The sequence below is a fragment of the Heptranchias perlo genome, chromosome 9 (assembly GCF_035084215.1).
Source record: "Heptranchias perlo isolate sHepPer1 chromosome 9, sHepPer1.hap1, whole genome shotgun sequence".
NCBI classification, from domain to species: Eukaryota; Metazoa; Chordata; class Chondrichthyes; order Hexanchiformes; family Hexanchidae; genus Heptranchias; species Heptranchias perlo.
The window spans coordinates 33,516,837-33,540,120 of NC_090333.1; the positions used below are offsets into that span (position 1 = coordinate 33,516,837).

The 23,284-nt window shown below is 43.2% G+C and overlaps 1 protein-coding gene across 1 annotated transcript; it reads right to left on the reverse strand.

Annotated features, from left to right (window-relative positions):
- Nucleotides 1-1,462: 1,462 nt before the first annotated feature.
- Nucleotides 1,463-21,099, reverse strand: LOC137324895 (uncharacterized). Its single transcript, XM_067989587.1, has 9 exons — nucleotides 21,083-21,099; nucleotides 20,048-20,168; nucleotides 18,278-18,394; nucleotides 16,440-16,537; nucleotides 14,657-14,869; nucleotides 12,725-12,905; nucleotides 7,554-7,736; nucleotides 2,119-2,316; nucleotides 1,463-1,531 (listed from the first exon to the last, which is right to left on the reverse strand). Exons 1-9 carry the CDS (start codon nucleotides 21,097-21,099, stop codon nucleotides 1,463-1,465), a joined length of 1,197 nt encoding a protein of 398 aa, XP_067845688.1.
- Nucleotides 21,100-23,284: the final 2,185 nt, after the last annotated feature.

Below are 23,284 nucleotides of genomic sequence, written 5' to 3' on the forward strand. Positions count from 1 at the left end.
AATTTTGATATGTTTTCCAGTATTCTACAATTTACATACCTCTCTGAATTGCTGTGATAACTGCTTTTTAAAATCTTCCATAGACTTGCCAGGAGGAATCAGCTGCCTGAGTAACATGTTACTAGGTTCTGCTTTGTACAATTCAATGAGTTCAGATGACAAATATGACTGATTAACATCCTTCAGGAAATGGAAATAATAAAAATTAGAACCCACTCAATCACACTATACATTTAACCTCTGTGAAATACAAATTGTGCTGTTAAGTGTCAGGACCTGTGTTTTTGTGCACAATTTCCACATGAATCCCTGAGCTCAGCATAAGCACTTCCCCACAAGAAAGTTTGAGAAGGTGGAGGATACACTGACCTGACCTGATCAGCAGTGACTAGATACAGAACAAAAGCTTGATATTTAGTCACTGCTTTAGTATTGCAAACTGTAATGTGAGGGAGTCATATTTTCTGTACTATTTGCACTTGTTAGTGACTGCAGGACAGATATTGCACCAACATACAAAAACCTAGCATCAAATCAATTTATTTCTCTTTGATACATATACAAGGATACTGTACTTTAAATGTTCCCTCCTGGGTTGGGGGTGGGGGAGAGAAAGCGTAAAAGAATTCTATGTAGTAGAGTCTCAACTTAGCATTGCTTACTCGTTCAGAATGTGTTACTAACTCTTCATCCCTTCTTCCATCAGCAATGCGCACAAATACTGATGCACCTCTCACTCGAAGAATCTATGTGGGAAAACATATTCAAAGGGTCACACTTCGAACTCACATTAGGAAAATCACAGTAAAACTTTTATTAATTGCAAATGACACTTACAGTATTCCTACGAACCAGATCATCTAGAACACTCTGACAATCTCCTCTTGCCAAAGCAGCCAAGACATTCTGCACACAGGAAAATAGTCAAAGTGCATTAGAATTGGGACTCTTTCGATCTGCTTTTAGTGTATAGATAGTGTATTTTGTGCTAACTAGGCAAAGCAATTGTGGGTCGAAGATGCATGGCTGGTCTAGAGGGATAGTCCAGGCTCCAGTCAGTGAGTGTGGATTCTCCATCCATTCCTACAAGGCCGTCGACTAAGGGTGGGGTTGGGGAAAGGGAGTCTCTCAGTCGAGTTCCTGTACCCTGGCCCTCGGTCGGGACCTGGTGTTGAGCTGGTGCTCGGTCTCACCAGCCCTATCTTGCCTACAGGGGCAGCTCTTGAACAATTCAAGCAGGAATGCAGCCTAATGGATTCCTGCTGATTTACTGGTTCCTGTATATCCAAATCATGCCAGTGGGAATCATCACATCAGTTGGAAAATTTACTCTTCCAAACCATCAATAGGCCGAGTGCAAACCTTTTTAACTGAATCACTAGACCAACTTAACATCTATTTTTTTGCTATCACATTTTTTTTAAAATCAATGTGGATTTTTGTGTTTTTTCAGATGAGATTGTCACTTGCTGGAGAATAGAATACTTTTTACATTTGGCACCAGTGTTGGTATCAAGCATTCCAAGTAACGCTTAGCAGTAAATCAGTATTTTTAAGTAAAAATTTAGGTTACTAGAATTGTCTGTTGGGATAGCGTAACAATTCCACAGCGGGGGCCTGGGTGAAAGGAATTCCCATCTGCCCCAAACATGGCCCACAACACTGGAGGTAGCAGGTCTAGGGGGGCGGGGACAGCTTTCTCACACAGGAATTCCCTCAACTCCTGCTTCCATTCCGCCCAGAAATCTGGATGCCGGAAAGAATCCTATGTACGGGTTGCATAGGGGCAGAATGGGGTCTACCAGGGTCTCCAGGCCAGAATCGTGGCCTGGAAAGCCCCAGAAATGCTGCTAGGTAATGTTTTGATCAGTCTTCCTAAGAAGGCCGAACAGTGGGGAAGCCTGTACTTTTCTAGAGGGCCCAACCAGCGGCCATTCCTCTTGTGGGTGCCCAAGATTTGCTCACACTGGTGAGATTGCCCACTGAAGACATGCAAATGAACTGACCCCGCCCAGATCCTGGATACTCCAGCAGGGTCAGGACTGGAGGGCCACCACCAGAGTAGGGCCAAGGATTTGACTACTGGGTGTTCTGATTATATATAACGATATTTCCTACCTGAGTGGGAGCTCCTTGGTACAGTGGTAGCTGATAAATCGCAGTGTTACAGTAACCTTTAGAAAACACCTGTAAGGCAGTCCAGGCCTGATCCTTCAGATCATAAGTAAGTGCACCTGCCTCCAACGAGGAGACAGCAACTTCATGAAGATGAACAATTACAGTGAGGTACTTATTATAAACTCTTCTCGGGAATGCCTGCAGATATTAAAGAAATTATTATGAAAAATAAAGTACTTGCAGATTTATACAAAAACAAAATTGTGAAGTTACTTATTTATTTTTGGAGTGTCCTACTATCATCTGTGTTTCTGAGGACAAGCTGGAGACCAACTCCCCAGTCTCCACTAGTCCCTCTCTATAGCCAGCCACCAGAGGTGTGCAAAGTAGCCTGGGTTAATTGGTCCTTTGATTTTCTCCCACTCTGCTGTGCGAAAGCACATGACTTCTGCTTGTTGTCTTTCAACAGCAACAAAGTTGAGATCAGAATCTTACCCTACAAGGAAACACACATGCAGAACTACATCCTTTTTTTATTATTCGTTCATGGGATGTGGGCGTCACTGATGAGGCCAGCATGTATTGCCCATCCCTAATTGCCCTTGAGAAGGTGGTGGTGAGCCGCCTTCTTGAACCGCTGCAGTCTGTGTGGTGAAGGTTCTCCCACAGTGCTGTTAGGAATGGAGTTCCAGGACTTTGACCCAGCGATGATGAAGGAACAGTGATATATTTCCAAGTCGGGATGGTGTGTGACTTGGAGGGGAACGTGCAGGTGGTGTTGTTCCCATGTGCCTGCTGTCCTTGTCCTTCTAGGTGGTAGAGGTCGTGGGTTTGGGAGGTGCTGTCGAAGAAGCCTTGGCGAGTTGCTGCAGTGCATTCTGTGGATGGTACACACTGCAGCTACAGTGCGCCGGTGGTGAAGGGAGTGAATGTTTAGTGTGGTAGATGGGGTGCCAATCAAGCGGGCTGCTTTATCTTGGATGGTGTCGAGCTTCTTGAGTACGGTTGGAGCTGCACTCATCCAGGCAAGTGGAGAGTATTTCATCACACTCCTGACTTGTGCCTTGTAGATGGTGGAAAGGCTATGGGGAGTCAGGATGTGAGTCACTCGCCGCAGAATACCTCGCCTCTGACCTGCTCTTGTAGCCACAGTATTTATATGGCTGGTCCAGTTAAGTTTCTGGTCAATGGTGACCCCCAGGATGTAGATTGTGAGGGATTCGGTGATGGTAATGCCATTGAATGTCAAGGGGAGGTGGTTAGACTCTTTTGTTGGAGATGGTCATTGCTTGGCACTTGACTGGCACGAATGTTACTTGCCATTTATCAGCTTAAGCCTGGATGTTGTTCAGGTCTTGCTACATGCGGGCACGGACTTCTTCATTATCTGAGGGGTTGCGAATGGAACTGAACACTGTGCAATCATCAGCGAACATCCCCATTTCTGACCTTATGATGGAGGGAAGGTCATTGATGAAGCAGCTGAAGATGGTTGGGCCTAGGACACCGCCCTGAGGAACTCCTGCAGCAATTTCCTGGGGCTGAGATGATTGGCCTCCAACAACCACTACCATCTTCCTTTGTGCTAGGTATGACTCCAGCCATTGGAGAGTTTTCCCCGATTCCCATTGACTTCAATTTTACTAGGGCTCCTTGGTGCCACACTCGGTCAAATGCTGCCTTGATGTCAAGGGCAGTCACTCTCACCTCACCTCTGGAATTCAGCTCTTTTGTCCATGTTTAGACCACGGCTGTAATGAGGTCTGCAGCCGAGTGGTCCTGGCGGAACCTAACCTGAGCATCAGTGAGCAGGTTATTGGTGAATAAGTGCCGCTTGATAGCACTGTCGACAACACCTTCCACCAATTTGCTGATGATTGAGAGTAAGACTGAGGAGGTGGTAATTGGCTGGATTGGATTTGTCCTGCTTTTTGTGAACAGGACATACCTGGGCAATTTTCCACATTGTCGGGTAGATACCAGTGTTGTAGCTGTACTGGAACAGTTTGGCTAGAGGCACGGCTAGTTCTGGAGCACAAGTCTTAAGCTCTACAGCCGGGATGTTGTCGGGGCCCATAGCCTTTGCTGTATCCAGTGCACTCAGCCATTTCTTGATATCACGTGGAGTGAATCGAATTGGCTGAAGACTGGCTTCTGTAATGGTGGGGATATCGAGAGGAGGCCGAGATGGATTATCCACTCGACACTTCTGGCTGAAGATGGTTGCAAACGCTTCAGCCTTGTCTTTTGCACGCATATGCTGGACTCCGCCATCATTGAGGATAGGGACGTTTACAGAGCCTCCTCCTCCTGTTAGTTGTTTAATTGTCCAGCACCATTCACGACTGGATATGGCAGGAATGCAGAGCTTTGATCTGATCCGTTGGTTGTGGAATCGCTTAGCTCTGTCTCTAGCATGTTGCTTCCGCTGTTTAGCATGCATGTAGTCCTGAGTTGTCGCTTCTCCAGGTTTGCACCTCATTTTTAGATACACCTGGTGCTGCTCCTGGCATGCTCTTTTACACTCCTCATTGAACCAGGGTTGATCCCCTGGCTTGTTGCTAATGGTGGAGTGAGGAATATGCCAGGCCATGAGGTTACAGATTGTGCTGGAATACAATTCTGCTGCTGCTGATGGCCCACAGCGCCTCATGGATGCTCAGTTTTGAGCTGCTAGATCTGTTCTAAATCTATCCCATTTAGCACGGTGGTAGTGCCACACAACACGTTGGATGTTGTCCTCAGTGCGAAGACGGGGCTTCATCTCCACAAGGACTGTGCGGCGGTCACTCCTACCAATACTGTCATGGACAGATGCATCTGCAACAGATAGATTGGTGAGGACGAGGTCAAGTAGGCTTTTCCCTCGTGTTTGTTTGCTTACCACCTGCCGCAGGCCCACCCTGGCAGCTATAACCTTCAGGACTCGGCCAGCTCGGTCAGTAGTGGTGCTACCGAGCCACTCTTGGTGATGGACTTTGAAGTCCCCCACCCAGAGTACATTCTGTGCCCTTGCTACCCTCAGTGCTTCCTCCAAGTGGTGCTCAACATGGAGGAGGACTGATTCATCAGCTGAGGGAGGACGGTAGATGGTAATCAGCAGGAGGTTTCCTTGCCCGTGTTTGACCTGATTCCATAAGATTTCATGGGGTCCAGAGTCAATGTTGAGGACTCCCAGGGCCACTCCACAATCCTGTCACGCCATGGCTCAGCACATTGGAACTTCAACATACTGCACCACCATGTTGAACCTGGAGTTAAAACTATAATCACATCAGTCACACTACAATGAAACTTTGTTAAACTTTTGAATATATTCTTCTTTAACCTTGTAGAATGTTTCCATCACACTGCATGCAGAAAAAAAAATCTTTCAGAAGTCAGAATATCAAAAACGAACCAAGAAATAGTGGTGCTATATGAATGTTAAAAAAAAGTAATTTCCTGGTCACCTGCTGAGCAAACTATACCCCACAGCAAATCTGTAGCTACCCTTTGTCCATCTAACCAGAGACTACGGGGTTAAATTGGATAACCCCTGAAAACGGACATGGGGATCGCAGTACGCGATTAACCCATTCATAGTGACGTAGGCAGCACGATACATTCATGCTGCCTGATGATTTAAATGATTGCTGCCTACAGCCAGAAATACCTACACTGTTGATTGACTGCACACATCAGCAGGGGGCCCCTATATCGGGAGTGGCTCGCGCTTCTTAAAGGCAACCTGCACCTGACAGGTGACGAAGGAGAAAGCCTCCGAAAGCTTGTGATTTTCAAATAAAACCGTTGGACTATAACCTGGTGTTGTAAGATTCCTTACATCTAAAAAGGGAGGTGCACTGTGGCTGCAAGAAGTGGTGGGAGTGGTTTCAAAACTGAATCTGTGCTGTAGTACTTTGAAGAATGGCTGCACCTGAGAGAGATTGTGCACCAAGGTTCTCTGATGATGCACTGGAGGTCTTGGTGCAAGAGGTGGAGAGAAGGAGGGGCATCCTGTATCCACAGGGGGGCAGGAGGCACTCCAGACATATGCTGAAGAGGAAGTGGGAGGAAGTAGGGGAGGAGGTAAATGCCAGGAGCACAGCTCCAAAAACATGAATGTACTGCAGAAAGAAGTTCAATGATTTAAAATGAGTTTTCAAGGTGAGTGAGTCCAAGCTTCCAGTGGCATATCGTACCAACTGCACCACTCGCCTCATCCACTGCTCAATTCACTACACCCCCATCACCCACCTACCAACAATTTCTTTCAATCAGTACTCACCGTTCAAATCATATGCTTCATCTCACCCTCACACACTTAGTACTGTTGCAAGCCTCACACCCACAGGTAGCTATTCAACCATGATAGCCACATCACCCAAACATCTTGCAGGACACTCACTGACACACTTCCCTCTTTCTTGCAGGAGAAGTTGGCGCATAACAGGAGGCAGCAAGTGGCAGTGGCTCCATGGAACACGAACCTGCTGACCTCTCTCAGGATGACAGCATTCCTGCTCCCACCCCTGCCATTCTGCCAGTGACCTTGTTGTTGCCTGTAAGCCAGCCAGCCCACTCCCTGTAGAGTATTGAAACTTTATCCAGGTGTAGGAAACCTCCTAAAATATGTACTAATGCACCAGCAGCCAGAAGAAATAATCCAGCAACCAACCTGTAACTACTTCATCATCCCTTTAAATACCGCTGGAGGGGGGGTCCTTCGTGTCGTTTAAATCATGTTCAGCTGTGCGAGGTTAAGACAATGTGTTGGATGGAGTGTAGAGTTCCAAAATAGCAGCGGTCCCTTTAAATCAGGGTTGCACACTGATTCGCATTTGGTGGCCGTTGGGTGCGCACAGGCAAACCCCTTTACCAAGATAGCGTCCTGTGCACTTCCCATCGGAAATGCGCACGTGCATCCCGGACCCTATTTTCGAGGCTTAGTTGACCATGTAGTGCCTAAAAAACTGGTGCTAAACGGCCCAATTTCACCCCTGCTCACTTCATCCTACTTAGCCAGATGCTCTAGAATCGGCATGAACAGTCTCACACCTCTTTTGGAAGTCGAGGTACATGTTAATTGGCTAACCGCTTCATCAAAGAAGTTGAGGAGGTTGGTCAGGCGTGATCTTCCCTTCTCAATTCACGCTGACTGCTGTTAACTAGGTTATTGTTGTACAGATGATCCTCAAGCTTACTCCTTCAAATAAATTCCATTATTTTAGATGGATGCATGAGAACAAGTGTTTCCCAAAGATATGAATTGAATTATTTTCCCAAATCCCACCATTGGGATGCTTGTGTATTACAAATAGTAAAATACATTTTCAGTTTAACAATAAACAAACTGTTGGAACCCCACATTACACCAATATTAGGTCTGAGTTATAAAATATAAAGTTGCTAATAACCTACAATGCCATAACTAGTTTTTGAAACCACATTACCGTAAAATTATCCAACCACGTTGGGCACTTCTGGAGACTGCTGAAATCTATGTTTTCTACGAAAACTGGGTAATCGTATTTGGCCCAAGCACTACCAAAATAATATGCACCAGGAGGGTTGAATGAGGAGTGAGCTAATGTGAAGTTAGCCCAGGGTAAATTCTTAGCCTCATCCACAGATAACTGCAAAAGAAATAAGGACAAATAAATTGCAAGCAAGTAAGTCAGAAATAGCATCTGAAATTAAGCTGTTCAAAATCACAAGTGAGCTGGGACAATGGCAGCTGGTTACTTAGCTTTCCGGTTGGGAAGCATCCTGAACAAATAGGGACAAACGAAGTGTTATTTACTCTCTGACTTTGAACTCCATTGTACTTTTATATTTTTTTTAAGCAGATTTGTAATTTAGCTGCAGCTTTTCAATTTACATATTCAATACATGATTACCTTGAATTACCTCATATGAATGTCATAATACTGTTCATGATGTGGAGATGCCGGTGATGGACTGGGGTGGACAAATGTAAGGAATCTTACAACACCAGGTTATAGTCCAACAATTTTATTTTAAAATCACAAGCTTTCAGAGATTATCCCCTTCGTCAGGTGAGTGAGTGACTCACCTGACGAAGGGGATAATCTCCGAAAGCTTGTGATTTTAAAATAAAATTGTTGGACTATAACCTGGTGTTGTAAGATTCCTTACATAATACTGTTCATAATTCATATGAACAAACATCTTTGGAGAAATCATTTAAGTTCACTTTTACCTCACCCCACCTGACATTAGTCAAAACCAACTTGTAAAAGTCAAGTTAAAAGGGACAGTGGGTCCCTCTGTAAGTGGAAAAGTAGTGTTTGCTGTATTGCCCCAATGAGATGTCACTTCCTTCTTCAGATACAAAGCTAAGGTAGGAGAGATTGCAACCTATGTCCGAGCCCTGCCTGTTTTGCATGAACTATGGCCTTGCAAAACTCGCATAACTTCCAGATTCTTCATAAGAGCCTCACGTGGCACTAGGTTGAAAGCCTCTCAAAAATCACTGAAAGCAAGTGAGTTTCTCCTGAATCTTATGATACTTTGCTATCTTGTATAAAGCCATCACCTGTTCTTCTCATTGCAGCAAAATCCAGCCTACTGTTTTCTGATAATGCCGTGTACCTCCAGAGAATCTGACTTATGTGCTACAACAATTCAACAACCCACCTTAAAAGCCATTCATATTAGTGAGATTCCTCAGTAGGATCCCCCTTGTGGGTAGAAATCGCAATACTCCAAAACCATGGAATCTCTACTCTCATTAACATAATTTTCAAACTTTAATGAAGTCCATGCAAGTCAGTACAAGTCCTTTGTGAAACCAGAATAGCTTAGCCAGAAAAAAACAGAGAGCAATCCCAATGCAGAGTAGGTTCAAAACCTCAGCCCTCAAAACTTTCTGACCTCCCCCACACTAGATGCACATACATGACTGGCATATACTAGCAGAGAATTTCCCCTATGGTCCTTACCGCTGAAGCACAGGGCAGCATTGGCACAGTGCTAATGTTGTACCGTTGTTTAAAAAGAGAGCAAAGGATAGACTGAGTAATTACAGGCCAGTCAGCCTTACCTCGGTGGTGGGCAAATTATTGGAAACAAGTCTGAGGAACAGTATAAATAGTCATTTAGAAAGGCATGGATTAATCAAGGACAGTCAGCATGGATTTTTTAAGGGAAGGTCGTGTCTGACTAACTTCATTCAATTTTTTGAGGTGGTAACAAGGAGGATCAATGAGGGTAAAGCGTTTGATGTAGTCTACATGGATTTTAGCAAAGCTTTTGACAAGGTCCCACATGGCAGACTGGTCAGAAAAGTAAAAGGCCATGGGATCCAAGGGAAAGTGGCTAGCTGGATCCAAAATTGGCTCAGTGGCAGGAAGCGAAGGGTAATGGTCGATGGGTGTTTTTGTGACTGGAAGGCTGGTTCCAGTGGGGTTCCACAGGGTTCAGTACTGGATCCCTTGCCTTTTGTGGTATATATTGATGATTTAGACCTAAATGTAAGGGGCATGATTAAGAAGTTTGCAGATGATACAAAACTTGGCCGTGTGGTTGATAGTGAAGAGGAAAGCTGTAGACTGCAGGAAGATATCAATGGACTGGTCAGGTGAGCAGAAAAGTGGCAAATCGAATTCAATCCAGAGAAATGTGAGGTAATGCATTTGGGGAGGGCAAACAAGGCAAGGGAGTACACAATAAATGGGAGGATACTGAAAGGTGTAGAGGAACAGAGGGAACTTGGAGTTATACAGGGTCTTGGTGAGACCACACCTGGAGTAATGTGTGCAGTTTTGGTCTTCTTACCCAAGAAAGGATATACTTGCCATAGAGGGAGTGCAGCGAAGGTTTACCAGACTGATTCCTGGGATGGCATGACTGTCGTATGAGGAGAGATTAGGTCGACTCGGCCTGTATTCACTCGAGTTTAGGAGAATGATAGGGGGTCTCATTGAAACATATAAAATTCTGATAGGGCTAGACAGACTTTTTTTTATTTATTCATGGGATGTGGGCATCACTGGCAATGCCAGCATTTATTGCCCATCCCTAATTGCCCTTGAGAAGGTGGTGGTGAGCCTTCTTGAACCGCTGCAGTCCGTGTGGTGAAGGTTCTCCCACAGTGCTGTTAGGTAGGGAGTTCCAGGATTTTGACCCAGCGACGATGAAGGAATGGCGATATATTTCCAAATCGGGATGGTGTGTGACTTGGAGGGGAACATGCAGATGGTGTTGTCCCCATGTGCCTGCTGCCCTTGTCCTTCTAGGTGGTAGAGGTCGCGGGTTTGGGAGGTGCTGTCGAAGAAGCCTTGGCGAGTTGCTGCAGTGCAGCCTGTGGATGGTACACACTGCAGCCACGGTGCGCCGGTGGTGAAGGGAGTGAATGTTTAGGGTGGTGGATGGGGTGCCTATCAAGCGGGCTGCTTTGTCCTGGATGGTGTCGAGCTTCTTGAATGTTGTTGGAGCTGCACTCATCCAGGCAAGTGGAGAGTATTTCATCACACTCCTGACTTGTGCCTTGTAGATGGAAAGGCTATGGGGAGTCAGGATGTGAGTCACTCGCCGCAGAATACCTAGCCTCTGACCTGCTCTTGTAGCCACAGTATTTATATGGCTGGTCCAGTTAAGTTTCTGGTCAATGGTGACCCCCAGGATGTTGATGGTGGGGGATTCGGCGATGGTAATGCCGTTGAATGTCAAGGGGAGGTGGTTAGACTCTCTCTTGTTGGAGATGTTCATTGCCTTGCACTTGTCTGGCACGAATGTTACTTGCCACTTATCAGCCCAACCCTGGATGTTGTCCAGATCTTGCAGGGAGGATGTTTCCCCTGGCTGGGGGGTCCAGAACGAGGGGTCACAGTCTCAGGATACGGGGTAGGACATTTAGGACTGAGATGAGGAGAAATTTCTTCACTAGAGGGTCGCGAGCCTGTGGAATTCTCTACCACAGAAGGCTGTGGAGGCCAAGTCACTGAATATATTTAGGAAGGAGATAGATAGATTTCTAGACACAAAAGGCATCAAAGGGTATGGGGAGAGAGCAGGAATATGGTATTGAGATAGAGGATTAGCCATGATCATTTTGAATGGCGGAGCAGGCTCGAAGGACCGAATGGCCTACTCCTGCTCCTATTTTCTACGTTATGGACCAAGTGCTGGAAAGTGGGATTACGCCGGATAGCTCTTTTTCGGCTGGCACAGACATGATGGGCAGAGTGGCCTCCTTCAGTGCCATAACTTTCTATGATTCTATGAAAAAACCATGGAAGGTTCACATTCCACTGTTCACATTCCAAGCTGAAGGAGGGGTGGAGGTAAAAATCCATTGTGTGGCAAATATAGAAGACAACTTGAATTGAATCTCCATCAATTAGATGTAAAATATATATACTGGCCTAGAAATTGGATCACGCTTGAATTGGGGCGCGATTCCAGTACTACACAAGTTGCATCCGATTAATGAGGACTGCGGCAGGACCACTTCAAGTTGAGCCGATGACCTCATTTGCTTATTACTGGCGAGCTTATGGGCACCAGTCGGTCCCAAGAGGCAGCTCGCCAATCTCGGAGAACAGCGAGATTGGCCGGCTCGAGAGTCCAGGAGGGAGGTGGCAATCAGGAGGGGGGGGGGGGGGGTGAGTGGGGGTCGGCAGCGGCCCGCAGATTTAAAGTGGAGCCGGGAGGAGCACTCCTGCTCCACAATAAGATATGTAAAAAACTTACCTTTCCAGTGGCAGCCTCCAGTGGTCATTTTAAGGGCCGCTTTTTTGCTGCCAAGCACCTGAATAAACTGGCTGCGGTACAGAGGGAACTGGGTATTCTCGTACATGAAACACAAAAAGTCAACATACAGGTGCAGCAGGTAATCCGGAAGGCAAATGGAATATTGGCCTTTATTTCCAGAGGGATGGAGTATAAAAGCAGGGAAGTCATGCTACAGGGTGCTGGTGAGACCACACCTGGAGTACTGCGTACAGGTCTGGTGCCCTTATTTAAGGAAGGACATACTTGCATTGGAGGCAGTTCCGAGAAGGTTCACTAGGTTGATTCCGGGTATGGAAGGGTTGTCTTATGAGGAAAGATTGAACAGGTTGGGTCTATACTCATTGGAGTTTAGGAGAATGAGAGGAGATTTTATTGAATTCTGAGGGGACTCGATAGGGTAGATGCTGAGAGGATGTTACCCCTCATGGGGGAATCTAAAACTAGGGGGCATAGTCTCAGAATAAGGGGTCGCCCGTTTAAGATGGAAATAAGGAAGAATTTCTTCTCCCAGAGGGTCATGAATCTTTGGAATTCTTTACCCCAAAAAGCTGTGGAGGCTGAGTCATTGAATACATTCAAGGCTGAGTTTGACGAATTTTTGATCATCAAGCGAGTCAAAGGATATGGGGAAAAGGCGGGAAAGTGGAATTGAGATAAAAGTCAGATCAGTCATGATCTCATTAAATGGCAGAGCATGCTCAAGGGGCCGAATGGCCTACTCCTGCTCCTATCTCTCATGGCCTTATGGACTGCAGCACTCAGTTTTTTCCAAGTACCTTCATTTTTGATTTCTTTCAGACGCTAAAAAATTAATGACTATTTTGCTCAATTTGCTCATGGCCTTTGCTCATGTATACATACGCACCTTGATGCCATATGTTGTGAGGTATCTGCTTATATAAGTCAGGTTGAAGGATAATGGTTTATCATCCGTCAGTTTAGAAAGTTTCATGCGGATCCAGTTTTCAATTTCATCATCTGTCCTAAGGTCTTGTTCTTTGCTGCCAGCTATCATTGGAATTATTTCTCGAACCAAAACAACAGATCTTTGAAACAAAACCAACAGCAGTGTCACAAGGATCTCATGGGCTGATGGTAATGAAAATCCTTTAAGGGAAAAATAACCACTACGGGCAAGTACTTTAAATAGAAAGTTTTTTTTTAATTCTTCTTCAAAGCAAAGAAAACATACATTTGTCACAGGAAGAAATCGGGAGAGTACTCCAGTGCTATCAGACAAGGACATTCCTAAAAAGTGTGTAGCTCTACCCAGCACTGAAATCTAGGCAAATAAAAAGAAAAAATATAATCGCTGAAAATCTGAAATCAAAACAGGCTCATGTTTGGATATAAACCCTTTGTCAGAAGTGAAAACTGAAAGATGAGAATGCCCTTGAATAGTGTTGAACACAAAAAAGAGGGAAAACGACAGGTATTGCGGTCACAAAGAGGAAGTGAATGGGTTGAAAGGCTGTGAACTGCTTACGGCATGGGAGAGGCCATATAAGGAAATGGGGGAGGGGGGAACCCAACCTGCAGATGCAGGAGGTCTGAGATTAATTTTCAAATTACAAACACGCAGTGAGCCAATCCATACCCAGAAAGAGAAAAGGCAAACCAACATCCTAAGGGCAACCCTCTGACAGAACTGTGTTCTGGTAAAGGGCCTATACCAGATATACCAACCTGCCTCCAGTTGCCCTGGATTCCAACAGGCCAATCTCACATCCCCAGCACCCGTACTCTAAAAGAAAAATGGGAGCAATGTCTAGATCTGAAGTTATTCAAGTTAATTGGCCTGGAAATTCCTGGAACCCTCATCCACCCACGTCCAAGGCCGTAGACCCCATCTCCCATTCTGGGGAGGGGGGGATTTGCATAGTCTGGATGGGTCACCATCGCCTGCAAGGGCATATTGGCGGCGGCCACCCTGGCTCAAGCAGATTCACCTTTGTACGATAAAGCAGAGTCCTTCGGAAGCCCAACTAGGATGAAGAAAAATATTAAACTCATCGGCTCCCACTGGAGCCACTCCATCAAGGGAAGATAATCAATTCCCCCCCCAGGATCGATTGCCTTATTCTAGAGAAGGTTTGGGGCCTGTACAAGGCATTAATGGAACGCACACCACATCTCAACTGCTGTAAAGGGAGGAATTTTCAAGGGTGTAAAGGGAGGAATTGCCTGGCTAAGTCCAGAAACTCCCCCTGGCACACCCATTTGACGTAGGAGGGGCGGGCAGAAGATCTTCCCATAGCCCCCCAACCAGAATTTAATGAGGTGAAATCTCAGCTGAGCCAGGTTCCAGCCCACATTCCAGTCACCCTCCCCCTTCCCTTCCCACCACCCCAACCCACCACCCCCGGCTTAAGTTTACGCCCTCTCCAGCCTCAGGAATTTTGGTGCCAATGTTCAGACCAGATCATTGCAGAGTGTAAAGAAGAAATATGAGATACTGTTTCTGAAGCTAGAGCTGAGTTTGATTGAAACAACATGGGAGACTAAAGACAGAGAGGTCAGAATGAGAATGGGACAATAAATGAAATCTGGTCATTTAATCTCATTCCTGTGTGATAAGACATTTTTTTTTAAATGCAATCTAGGGCATGTTTATCCTTTATATGGCTCAAACACATGAATAAAGTTATGGTTTGTTCACTTGTGGAAAGAAAAATCATTTACCATGGATTTCAAATGTCAAATAACAGAAAATAGGTGTGTATGATAACAAATGTTCTTCCAATTGCAAATAGCTGGCATGTTTGGTAAGGACTTAAAAAAAAATCAGCAGACTCACCTATTAACCATGGCATGGTAAAGATAATTTTCACCTGTGGTTGGTCTGGCCTTGTCAGAATAGTACACTTTATCATCATAGTTAGGCCTGGGCTGGAAAAGACCAAGTTTAATCCATTCAGTTTTGGGCACTTTGTCTCTTTCTAGGGCTCGGAGATTCTTATCAACTCGTGCTTTCACCAATCTGACTAATAATGTAGCACACGGAATATACCTAAAAAGGAAGGAAATGTAGTTGGAGATGGCCTGCAAGAATAACATCATTGTTAAAAGGTTTGGATGAATAGATGCCTCTCATCAAATCTGAGCCCATTCCAAGTTTCTAAAAATCAATGCAGCAAACTAAACTGACTCAGTTCCAGTATCCTCAGGTCAGGGAAAGGGAAAAAGAAATATCAGCCCAGAAGCATTCGTCCCATGCAGTCTTGCAAAATAATAAACAAGGACTCCAGGATCTTTTCCAGTCCTGTACTTTCCTATGTTCCTGTGTATCTACACTGGTCATCGAATCATAGGCATATACGTGCAAAAGCATGCGATTCAGCACATTGTGCTTGTGTCAGTGCTAATGCTAGCAGCATGTTGAAGCTATCTACTCCACTTCAATTTCTCTCTTTCTCCTTATGCCCTCAAATACTTTTCCTCTTCAAGTGTTTATCTAAGTCTCTTAAAAAGGCCATGATGACTGTCTCAATTTCAATAACCATGTGCTAGTAATACATTTAACCCGGCAAGTGAAAAATTCTTCTAACTTCTCTATGGTTTTAGCACTAATCCCAAGTTTATACCCCCTTGATACCAATTTACAAACTAGTGGTAATCATCTTTCACTATTTACCCTCTCAAAATTTTGAAAATTTCTACTGATTTGCCTTGCCTGTCTCTGCTCTAGTGAACATAGTCCTAGATTTTCAAGTCTCTCACCATAACTATACCCTTTCATTCCTGATACCATCCTAATAAATCTGTGTTGCACCTTTTTAGTAACTCTAATATTCTTTTTATAAGAGTTTTCAAAAGTGCACATTTTACTCCAACTGCCTTGTACATCTTCATCATCACCTCCTGCTTCTGTATTTGATGTCCCTATATATAAAGCCAGTGTCTCATTTGTCTTATTGATGATTTTATTTGCTGCTTTTAAAGGTCTGTCTATCTAAACCTAAATCGCTGTCCCTCCATTACACTGAGAATTTTACTGCTTAGGTTGCATTTCCATTCTCTGTTCTTTCCCCAAAATGTACTACTTAACATTTCCCTAATTGAACTGCATTTGCATATATCTGCCCAGTTTCCTAACCAGTCCATATCCTCCCGCAGTCTTCCACAAGTTTGCAGCAAATTTTGATATTGGTGTCAGTGTCCAATTCATTTATATATATTGAGAACAAGAGAGGTCCCATCATGGACCCTACGAACACACTACCAGCCGCACCTTGCTAATCCATTTACTCCTACTTTCTCATTTCTTCTCTATCCTTTAGCCATCTCCCTATCCATGCCACTACTTTACCTCTAATACCATGGGCCTTAATCTTTATAACAATTGTGTTCTCAGCTCTGACAGCACAACAGTCTTTTCTATGGCCACTGTCCTATACCAACCACCAGAAAGCTTTCCTCCTCACAAACTTGAGGAGTGCTCTATTATTGTGGAGTGGTTCAAGAACTGAGACAGCCAAGTTTCCAATATCAGTCAAGGCTGGGATTTGCACCCACGATTATGTAATTTTCTAATTTTTTATTATTATTTCTACATTTTGAAACTCAGAAATTAATCTTACCTTCCTTCTATTGTAACAGCATTAATTGATAATGGCTTATCTGGGTCAGGGCCATCATAGTACAACCGTAGCTGGTGAGCACCTTCATTCAATGAGATCTGACAGAAAAAACATGATTATGATCAAGTAAGAAAACTTCAGCTGGATTTCTTGAAATATGAACACCATTAAAACATGAGATAACAAAAGTGAATTATATAAATGTTGTTTTGGTAACTTATGCACATTATGTACATGAGTGCAGCAATACACTCTACCATGCCTGAGTGCCTAAAGTGCCTGAGTGTCAATTTTCCATCTTAACCTGTGAAATCTGCTGAGGTGCTGACAGACTGCTTCCTCCGAGAGAAGGCAGGAAATTCAGAATAGTGCATTTAATTTAATCTGTGGCCACAGCGTTTGACAATACGAATACTAAATTGTTAAGCCTCAAGCAACATTTGTATTAGGAAAAATGTTTCCTCGCCCTTCTACATACAAACAGACAATCTCAAAACAATATACAGGTGGGATCTATTCCCATCAAAGCTAATTCGTGTTGTATTGATTTACTCCCAGTAACAGTGATTAGATAGATTTATTGTTATGAAAGGGCTTAAAGGCTAAGGATAACTGCTAGCAATAGCAAATCAAATAATCTATAAAATACAATGGCTAAAATTGTCCGTGGGCCATAGGAATATCATCTGTGAGAAAACAGGTCGAGTAATGTTAGATTTATAACCTGGAGCTTTTCCACAAGATTATTACCAGCGTCAGTGAAGAATTTGAGTTTTCTTTTCTTAGAAGTGTTCACTATCCTAAAAAGTTTAGTTTAAACATGGTTGGGGTGATTCCACACTCCCAGCAAGAAGCTTTTCCTATCCACTCACTGGGATTTCATGTCAGCCAATCAAGGCTACAATGTCGCAACCCTGTCTCCAACCAGTGCTGAACATGAGCGTGGCTTCCCTGCTGGGAGCAGAGGATTGCAGAATCATCTCTGATGAGTCCAAGAGAATAAAAATTGTACAGTCAATTAGTAGAATGCTGCATAATTGGACATTCTCATTCATTACTTATATTCAAAGCCACATCCCTCTTGAACACTTTGTAGTGTCTATTCAGAACAAAAACAGTTAGAAGCGAAGGAACAGGACAATATCTTCTTAGCACAGGGAACCTAAAGTACTAAGAGAAAATAACATGAAAAATAGTTTGTGCATGGTGCCAATACAAAAGAAAATAATGGATCTCCTTGTCAGTGAAAAACCTAAAAGGATTACAAGGTGAACAGAACGTGCAAACATTAACTATGTTGAATTACTCCTATCGACTACTGTTCTGCAATATTTTAGCAAAACTTGTGGCTTGGTTTTTCTATACATTAGAAGGATTCCTGTATTGAAGTATGCACTGACTGATGGAATAAAGATTCCCAGTGCCTTGATTCTAATTGAAAGATGCAATGCCTATTGAGTCCATTGCATTACTCCAATTGCAGCTGTTTGCAGGAAGAGATGGAGGAAGGGAAGCAAAGGAGGGATGGAGGAAAGGAAGAGAGGGAAGGAAGAGAGGGAAGGAACATATTATCCAGAGAATAATCCCTTTGTGGACTGTTCAAGCTCGTTGCGGGGTAGATTGAGCAAGGAGCTGCATTGATGGTATTGACAGAGACCTCCATACATTGGGCCATTCTGCCCTTCCCATCAAGGAATACAGGATAAAGGTAAGAGGGACTTTATAAATATCAATTCAATTTTTATCAACTTTGATGGCAAGACAGTAAAGTTGAGTTTCCATCAATGTTTAATTAAGAAACCTCCTCTATCTCATTCTATATGTTGGATATTATTTACCTGAACTACTCCAGAATCCACTGTTGGGCTTGTTTCATTGCCTGACTCCACAAAGACATTCAGAGCTGCCCAGCCAATCAAAACCAATTTCAAACTGAATCGGTCGATAGAGTAAACCTACAAAACAACACATTTAAAGGCATATCCTTTGATGATTGACAATGTATCAAGCGCAATGGGTGTTTCTGAAAGAGTATTGGATAGACAATAGAGGGTACTATCTACAAGGCAGCAATATCATCCAATCGGATGTGGAAACATAATCTCAAGAACACCTTATAGACATTATCAATGCCAGGCCCAATGATATTACTGCTGTAAAATTACTTACATTAATTTATTATTTTTATTGTATATTAGTAGATGTCTTTGTTTACAGTAGATTTTCCAATCAGCAATGCTTAATTTTCAAGTATAAAATGGGCATTAGCAATAGGAAAATTAACAACTCCGTTCACACCAACACTCTAAATTTAGTTTGATCCAATTTAAATAGAGCATGGTGATGATGTGAGAGTACCGTGAGGCTGCGCACAGTGCAATTCTAATTTCAGAATGCCACTTTATGCGCCACACTCTAACGGGAATGAGATGAAGGTTGACTTTATCAACATAAATCATTTTGTGGATAAGGAATAAATACTCCTTTGCAATTTGAAAATATTTAATGTAGAAAACATAGTGTGAAAACTAAATTACAACTGTATTTATTGTTTTCCTCAAAATACAAACTGACTCCAGGTTGAGTGAGTAAATTCTGGTATTTTTCTCTCCACTTCCTAGGCCACCTGTGGCTAGGGGGCAGGAAGAGCTCCACCTCTCTTCAACAAGTGGGTAGAAATGTATACAGCAACGATTCAAGAATGACTCCTTTTGATTTTGGTTACTTTCCCCCCGCCCAGTTGGTGACTCTACTACTGTGATACTGTGCGCTAGTGCCCACTGTACTGTGCTAGGTATACACCTACTGCAAGGTGTACACCAACTGCAAGGTGTACACCTACTGCAAGGTATACACCTGTGTTCACAGGACAGACACAATTGAAGCAGTCCATTCGTCCCATCTTAGCTCATCCATCCAGATGAAAGGCCTACTTTCCCCCATTTATGTCATCTAACTGTCCCTTGAATTAGCCTATTTTCATACCTGGAAGACCGTTCACTCATTGCATGAAGACGTTCTTCCTGACATCTGTCCTAAACTTTCCTTCCACCAGTTCTGACCTATGTCCCCTTGTTCTACAATCTTGGCATAACTTGAAGTAGTGCTTCAGATTAACCTCCTCTATGCCATTTAATATCTTGTACACTTCTATAAGGTTCCTTTCTCAGTCACCTCTTATCAAAGTTAAAGAGCAGCAGTTTCTCCAGCCTTTCCTCAATTCAACCCTTTAACACTTGGGATCAGCGCAATGGATCTTTTTTGCACCGTCTCCATGGCTCAAATGTTTCCTTTATGCTTTGATGATCAAAACTGAACACAGTACTCAATGTGCAGTCTGGGCAGAGTACTGTACAATTTTAGCATGGCATCTGATGATTTTATATTCAACTAACCTCGCAATATAATTAAGTATTCTATTTGTTTATTGCTATCCTACATTGATTTGGCATGTTAAGCTAAATCTACATTCATTTCCAGATCCCTTTCTGCTTTAGTTAATGCCCAATGTACTGTGCCTTTAGTTATTTCTATATACTCCGTTGCATACGTATGACATCCCTTTTGTTTAGCCAATATGTGGTAAACATTTGTGAATGTGCAGTTACCTTCAGTAACAATGTGGCTGACGGTGGCATTCGTGGGTTCCTGAATTCCACATGGTAATTGTAAAACGGTTCAAATATGTTGCTATTCAAGTCAATCCCTGTAGATATATCTGGACCAATTCTTTGACAAAATGGAAATACAAAGATGTGTTAAAAAATATTTTGTCTGAAGTTGTACACGATTGATAAGTTCAGATATCACCAGGATTTTAGCATTTATCAATTCATGAAACAGATTCATTTAGCACCATCAAACAACAGCTAGTTCATTTAACGAAATTGGCATGGCTGCTAAACATTTTAAGGAGCAGAACGCTTTACTATTTATCTCAGAATTTCCTCTCATTTCTTGGCATAAAAATGGTACAATCTGGGCAGGGTGGTGAGGAATATGGTGCAGGACTTGGATCTACCCTTTTTTACATCCGTCGTATAAATTCAACCGGAAGGGAGGGAAGAAGCATTGGTTCCCCTCAGAGCAGACATAGGGAAATCTTAGGATAATTACCGGACAATGTCAATAAATTTCAGTATTTTGATGTGGTTTCGTGGTGCTTTTTCCCTCCTGTTTTTTTAACTTTTCCTGCCTGTTTAAATGGAAAGGACATAACCAAGGAAAGTCGGGAAAAATGGCCAAGATTGTGAACATTTGTATCTGACTGGATAAATTTGCACATCTGTGTTGCAGAATAACCCATCTCGTAAACCCCCAGGTTCTTGTATTTCTCCAGTATTACAGTTTTTACAATGTGATTTTGAGAGCATCTTCTTGGACACAGATTCAACACAAAAAGTTTAAATGGGCAAGCGCACTTGGCCACACTTTTCACAAAGCTATTTGATGGTCCCACATTGGTCAGGACAAGCGTCAGCTACTGTATAAAGTGAGTTGGTATAAAGCCTTACCAAAAGTTAAATTTCTGATTTTTTTTTTAAACTTTCCTTTTTTCCTCCAGTTTTCTCCCCTCTCCTCCTAAAAGTATTGATGTGCAGGTACAGTATATGATATCATCAGTGCCAGGGGTCATCCAGTACCTTGCCCAAGTGGCCATTCTTCATGCGTGAGACCAGATAGTGAATGTCAACAGGCTATTTAACCATGCAGATATCCTCACCTAATATCTCACTACACATGCTCACTTTCCAATAGAGATCACCGGATAGCCATTATCAATGGGATCTCTGGCTGACTTATTCCTCCTCTTTAACCCCAGCCACTAAAGCCAATTATTGGCACTACCACTGCCCCTGTTAAGATCAGCTAACTCAACACAGGTTTCACAATGATGCAAACAGACAACTGACTATAATTTCAAATGCTGCTAATGAGCACTTCTTTTCCTGTCTATAGTGCAAGTGAAAGGATTCCAATAAAATTACAGTGCAATGGTTTTAATAGATTGCTTTCCTAGAATTATGGACATGATGGACAACCATCTTCATAAACAAAAAAGAAAACAGGGTCTGACTGCACAGCTAGACATTACCAGCACACTGCAAACAAACAGGACAAGCAGATTTTCATTTCTGAAATTGGGGTGTCCTGAACAACCCAACATACCTGCCTGTATATTACCACTAGAGGCCCTCAGTGAAATAGGTTGATGGAAGAGCCATCTCTACTGGTGGAAACTGCAACATCTTAAATTGCCGCACAGGTCTGACAGCAATTCAACACTTAATTAAAACAAAATATTTTCTTAACCAAAAATCTGTGGAATATTCTATCCCAAGCTTAGGCATTTTTGCTCTTTCTCAAAACAAGGGCATGAAAAAAATACTGGCAAGTAAAATTAAGGAAAACCCAAAAATGTTTTATAAATACATAAAGAGCAAGAGGATAACGAAGGAAAGAGTAGGGCCTACTTCAGACCAAAAAGGTAACCTATGTGTGGAGGTGGAAGATGTGGGTATGGTTCTTAATGAATACTTTGCGTCTGTCTTTACAAAAGAGGGGGACGATGCAAAGATTGTAGTTAAGGAGGAGAAGGAATGTGAAATATTGGATAGTATAAACATAGTGAGAGAGGAAGTATTAAGGGGATTAGCATCTTTGAGAGTAGATAAATCACCAGGCCCAGATGAAATGTATCCCAGGCTGTTAAGAAACGCAAGAGAGGAAATAGCGGAGGCTCTGACCATCATTATCCGACCCTCCCTGTCTACAGGCATGGTGCGAGAGGATTGGAGGACTGCTAACATTGTACCATTGTTTAAAAAGGGAGAAAGAGGTAGACTGAGTAATTATAGGCCAGTCAGTCTAACCTCGGTGGTGGGCAAATTATTGGAATCGATTTTGAGGGACACCATAAACAGTCATTTAGAAAGGCATTGGTTAATCAAGGACAGTCAGCATGGATTTGTTAAGGGGGGGGGGGGGTCATGTCTTACTAACTTGATTGAATTTTTTGAGGAGGTGACAAGGAGGGTCAATGAGGGTAACGTGTTTGGTGTAGTGTACGAGGATTTTAGCAAGGCTTTTAACAAGGTCCCACATAGCAGACTGGTCAGAAAAGTAAAAGTCCACGGGATCCAAGGAAAGTGGCAAGTTGAATCCAAAATTGGCTCAGTGGCAGGAAGCAAAAGGTAATGGTTGATGGGTGCTTTTGCGACTAGAAGGCTGTTTCCAGTGGGGTTCCGCAAAGCTCAGTACTAGGTCTCTTATTTTTTGTGGTATATATTAATGATTAGGACTTGAATGTGGGGGGCTTGATCAAGAAGTTAGCAGATGATACAAAAATTGGCCATGTGAGGTTGATAGTGAGGAGGAAAGCTATAGACTGCAGGAAGATACCAATGGACTGGTCAGGTGGGCAGAAAAGTGGCAAATGGAATTCAATCCAGAGAAGTGTGAGTAATGCATTTGGGGAGGGCAAACAAGGCAAGGGAGTACACAGTAAATGGGGAGGATACTGAGAGGTGTAGAGGAACAAAGGGACCTTGGAGTGCATGTCCACAGATACCTGAAGGTGGCAGGACAGGTAGATAAGGTGGTTTAAAAGGCATATGGGATACTTTCCTTTATTAGCCAAGGCAAGGAGGTTATGCTAGAACTTTATAAAACATTGGTTAGGCCACAGCTTGAGTACTGCGTACAGTTCTGGTCACCACATTACAGGAAAGATGTGATTGCACTGGAGAGAGTATAGAGGGGATTTACGAGGATGTTTCCAGGGCTGGAGAATTTTAGCTATGAGAAAAGATTGGATAGGCTGGAGCTGTTTACTGTGGAGCAAA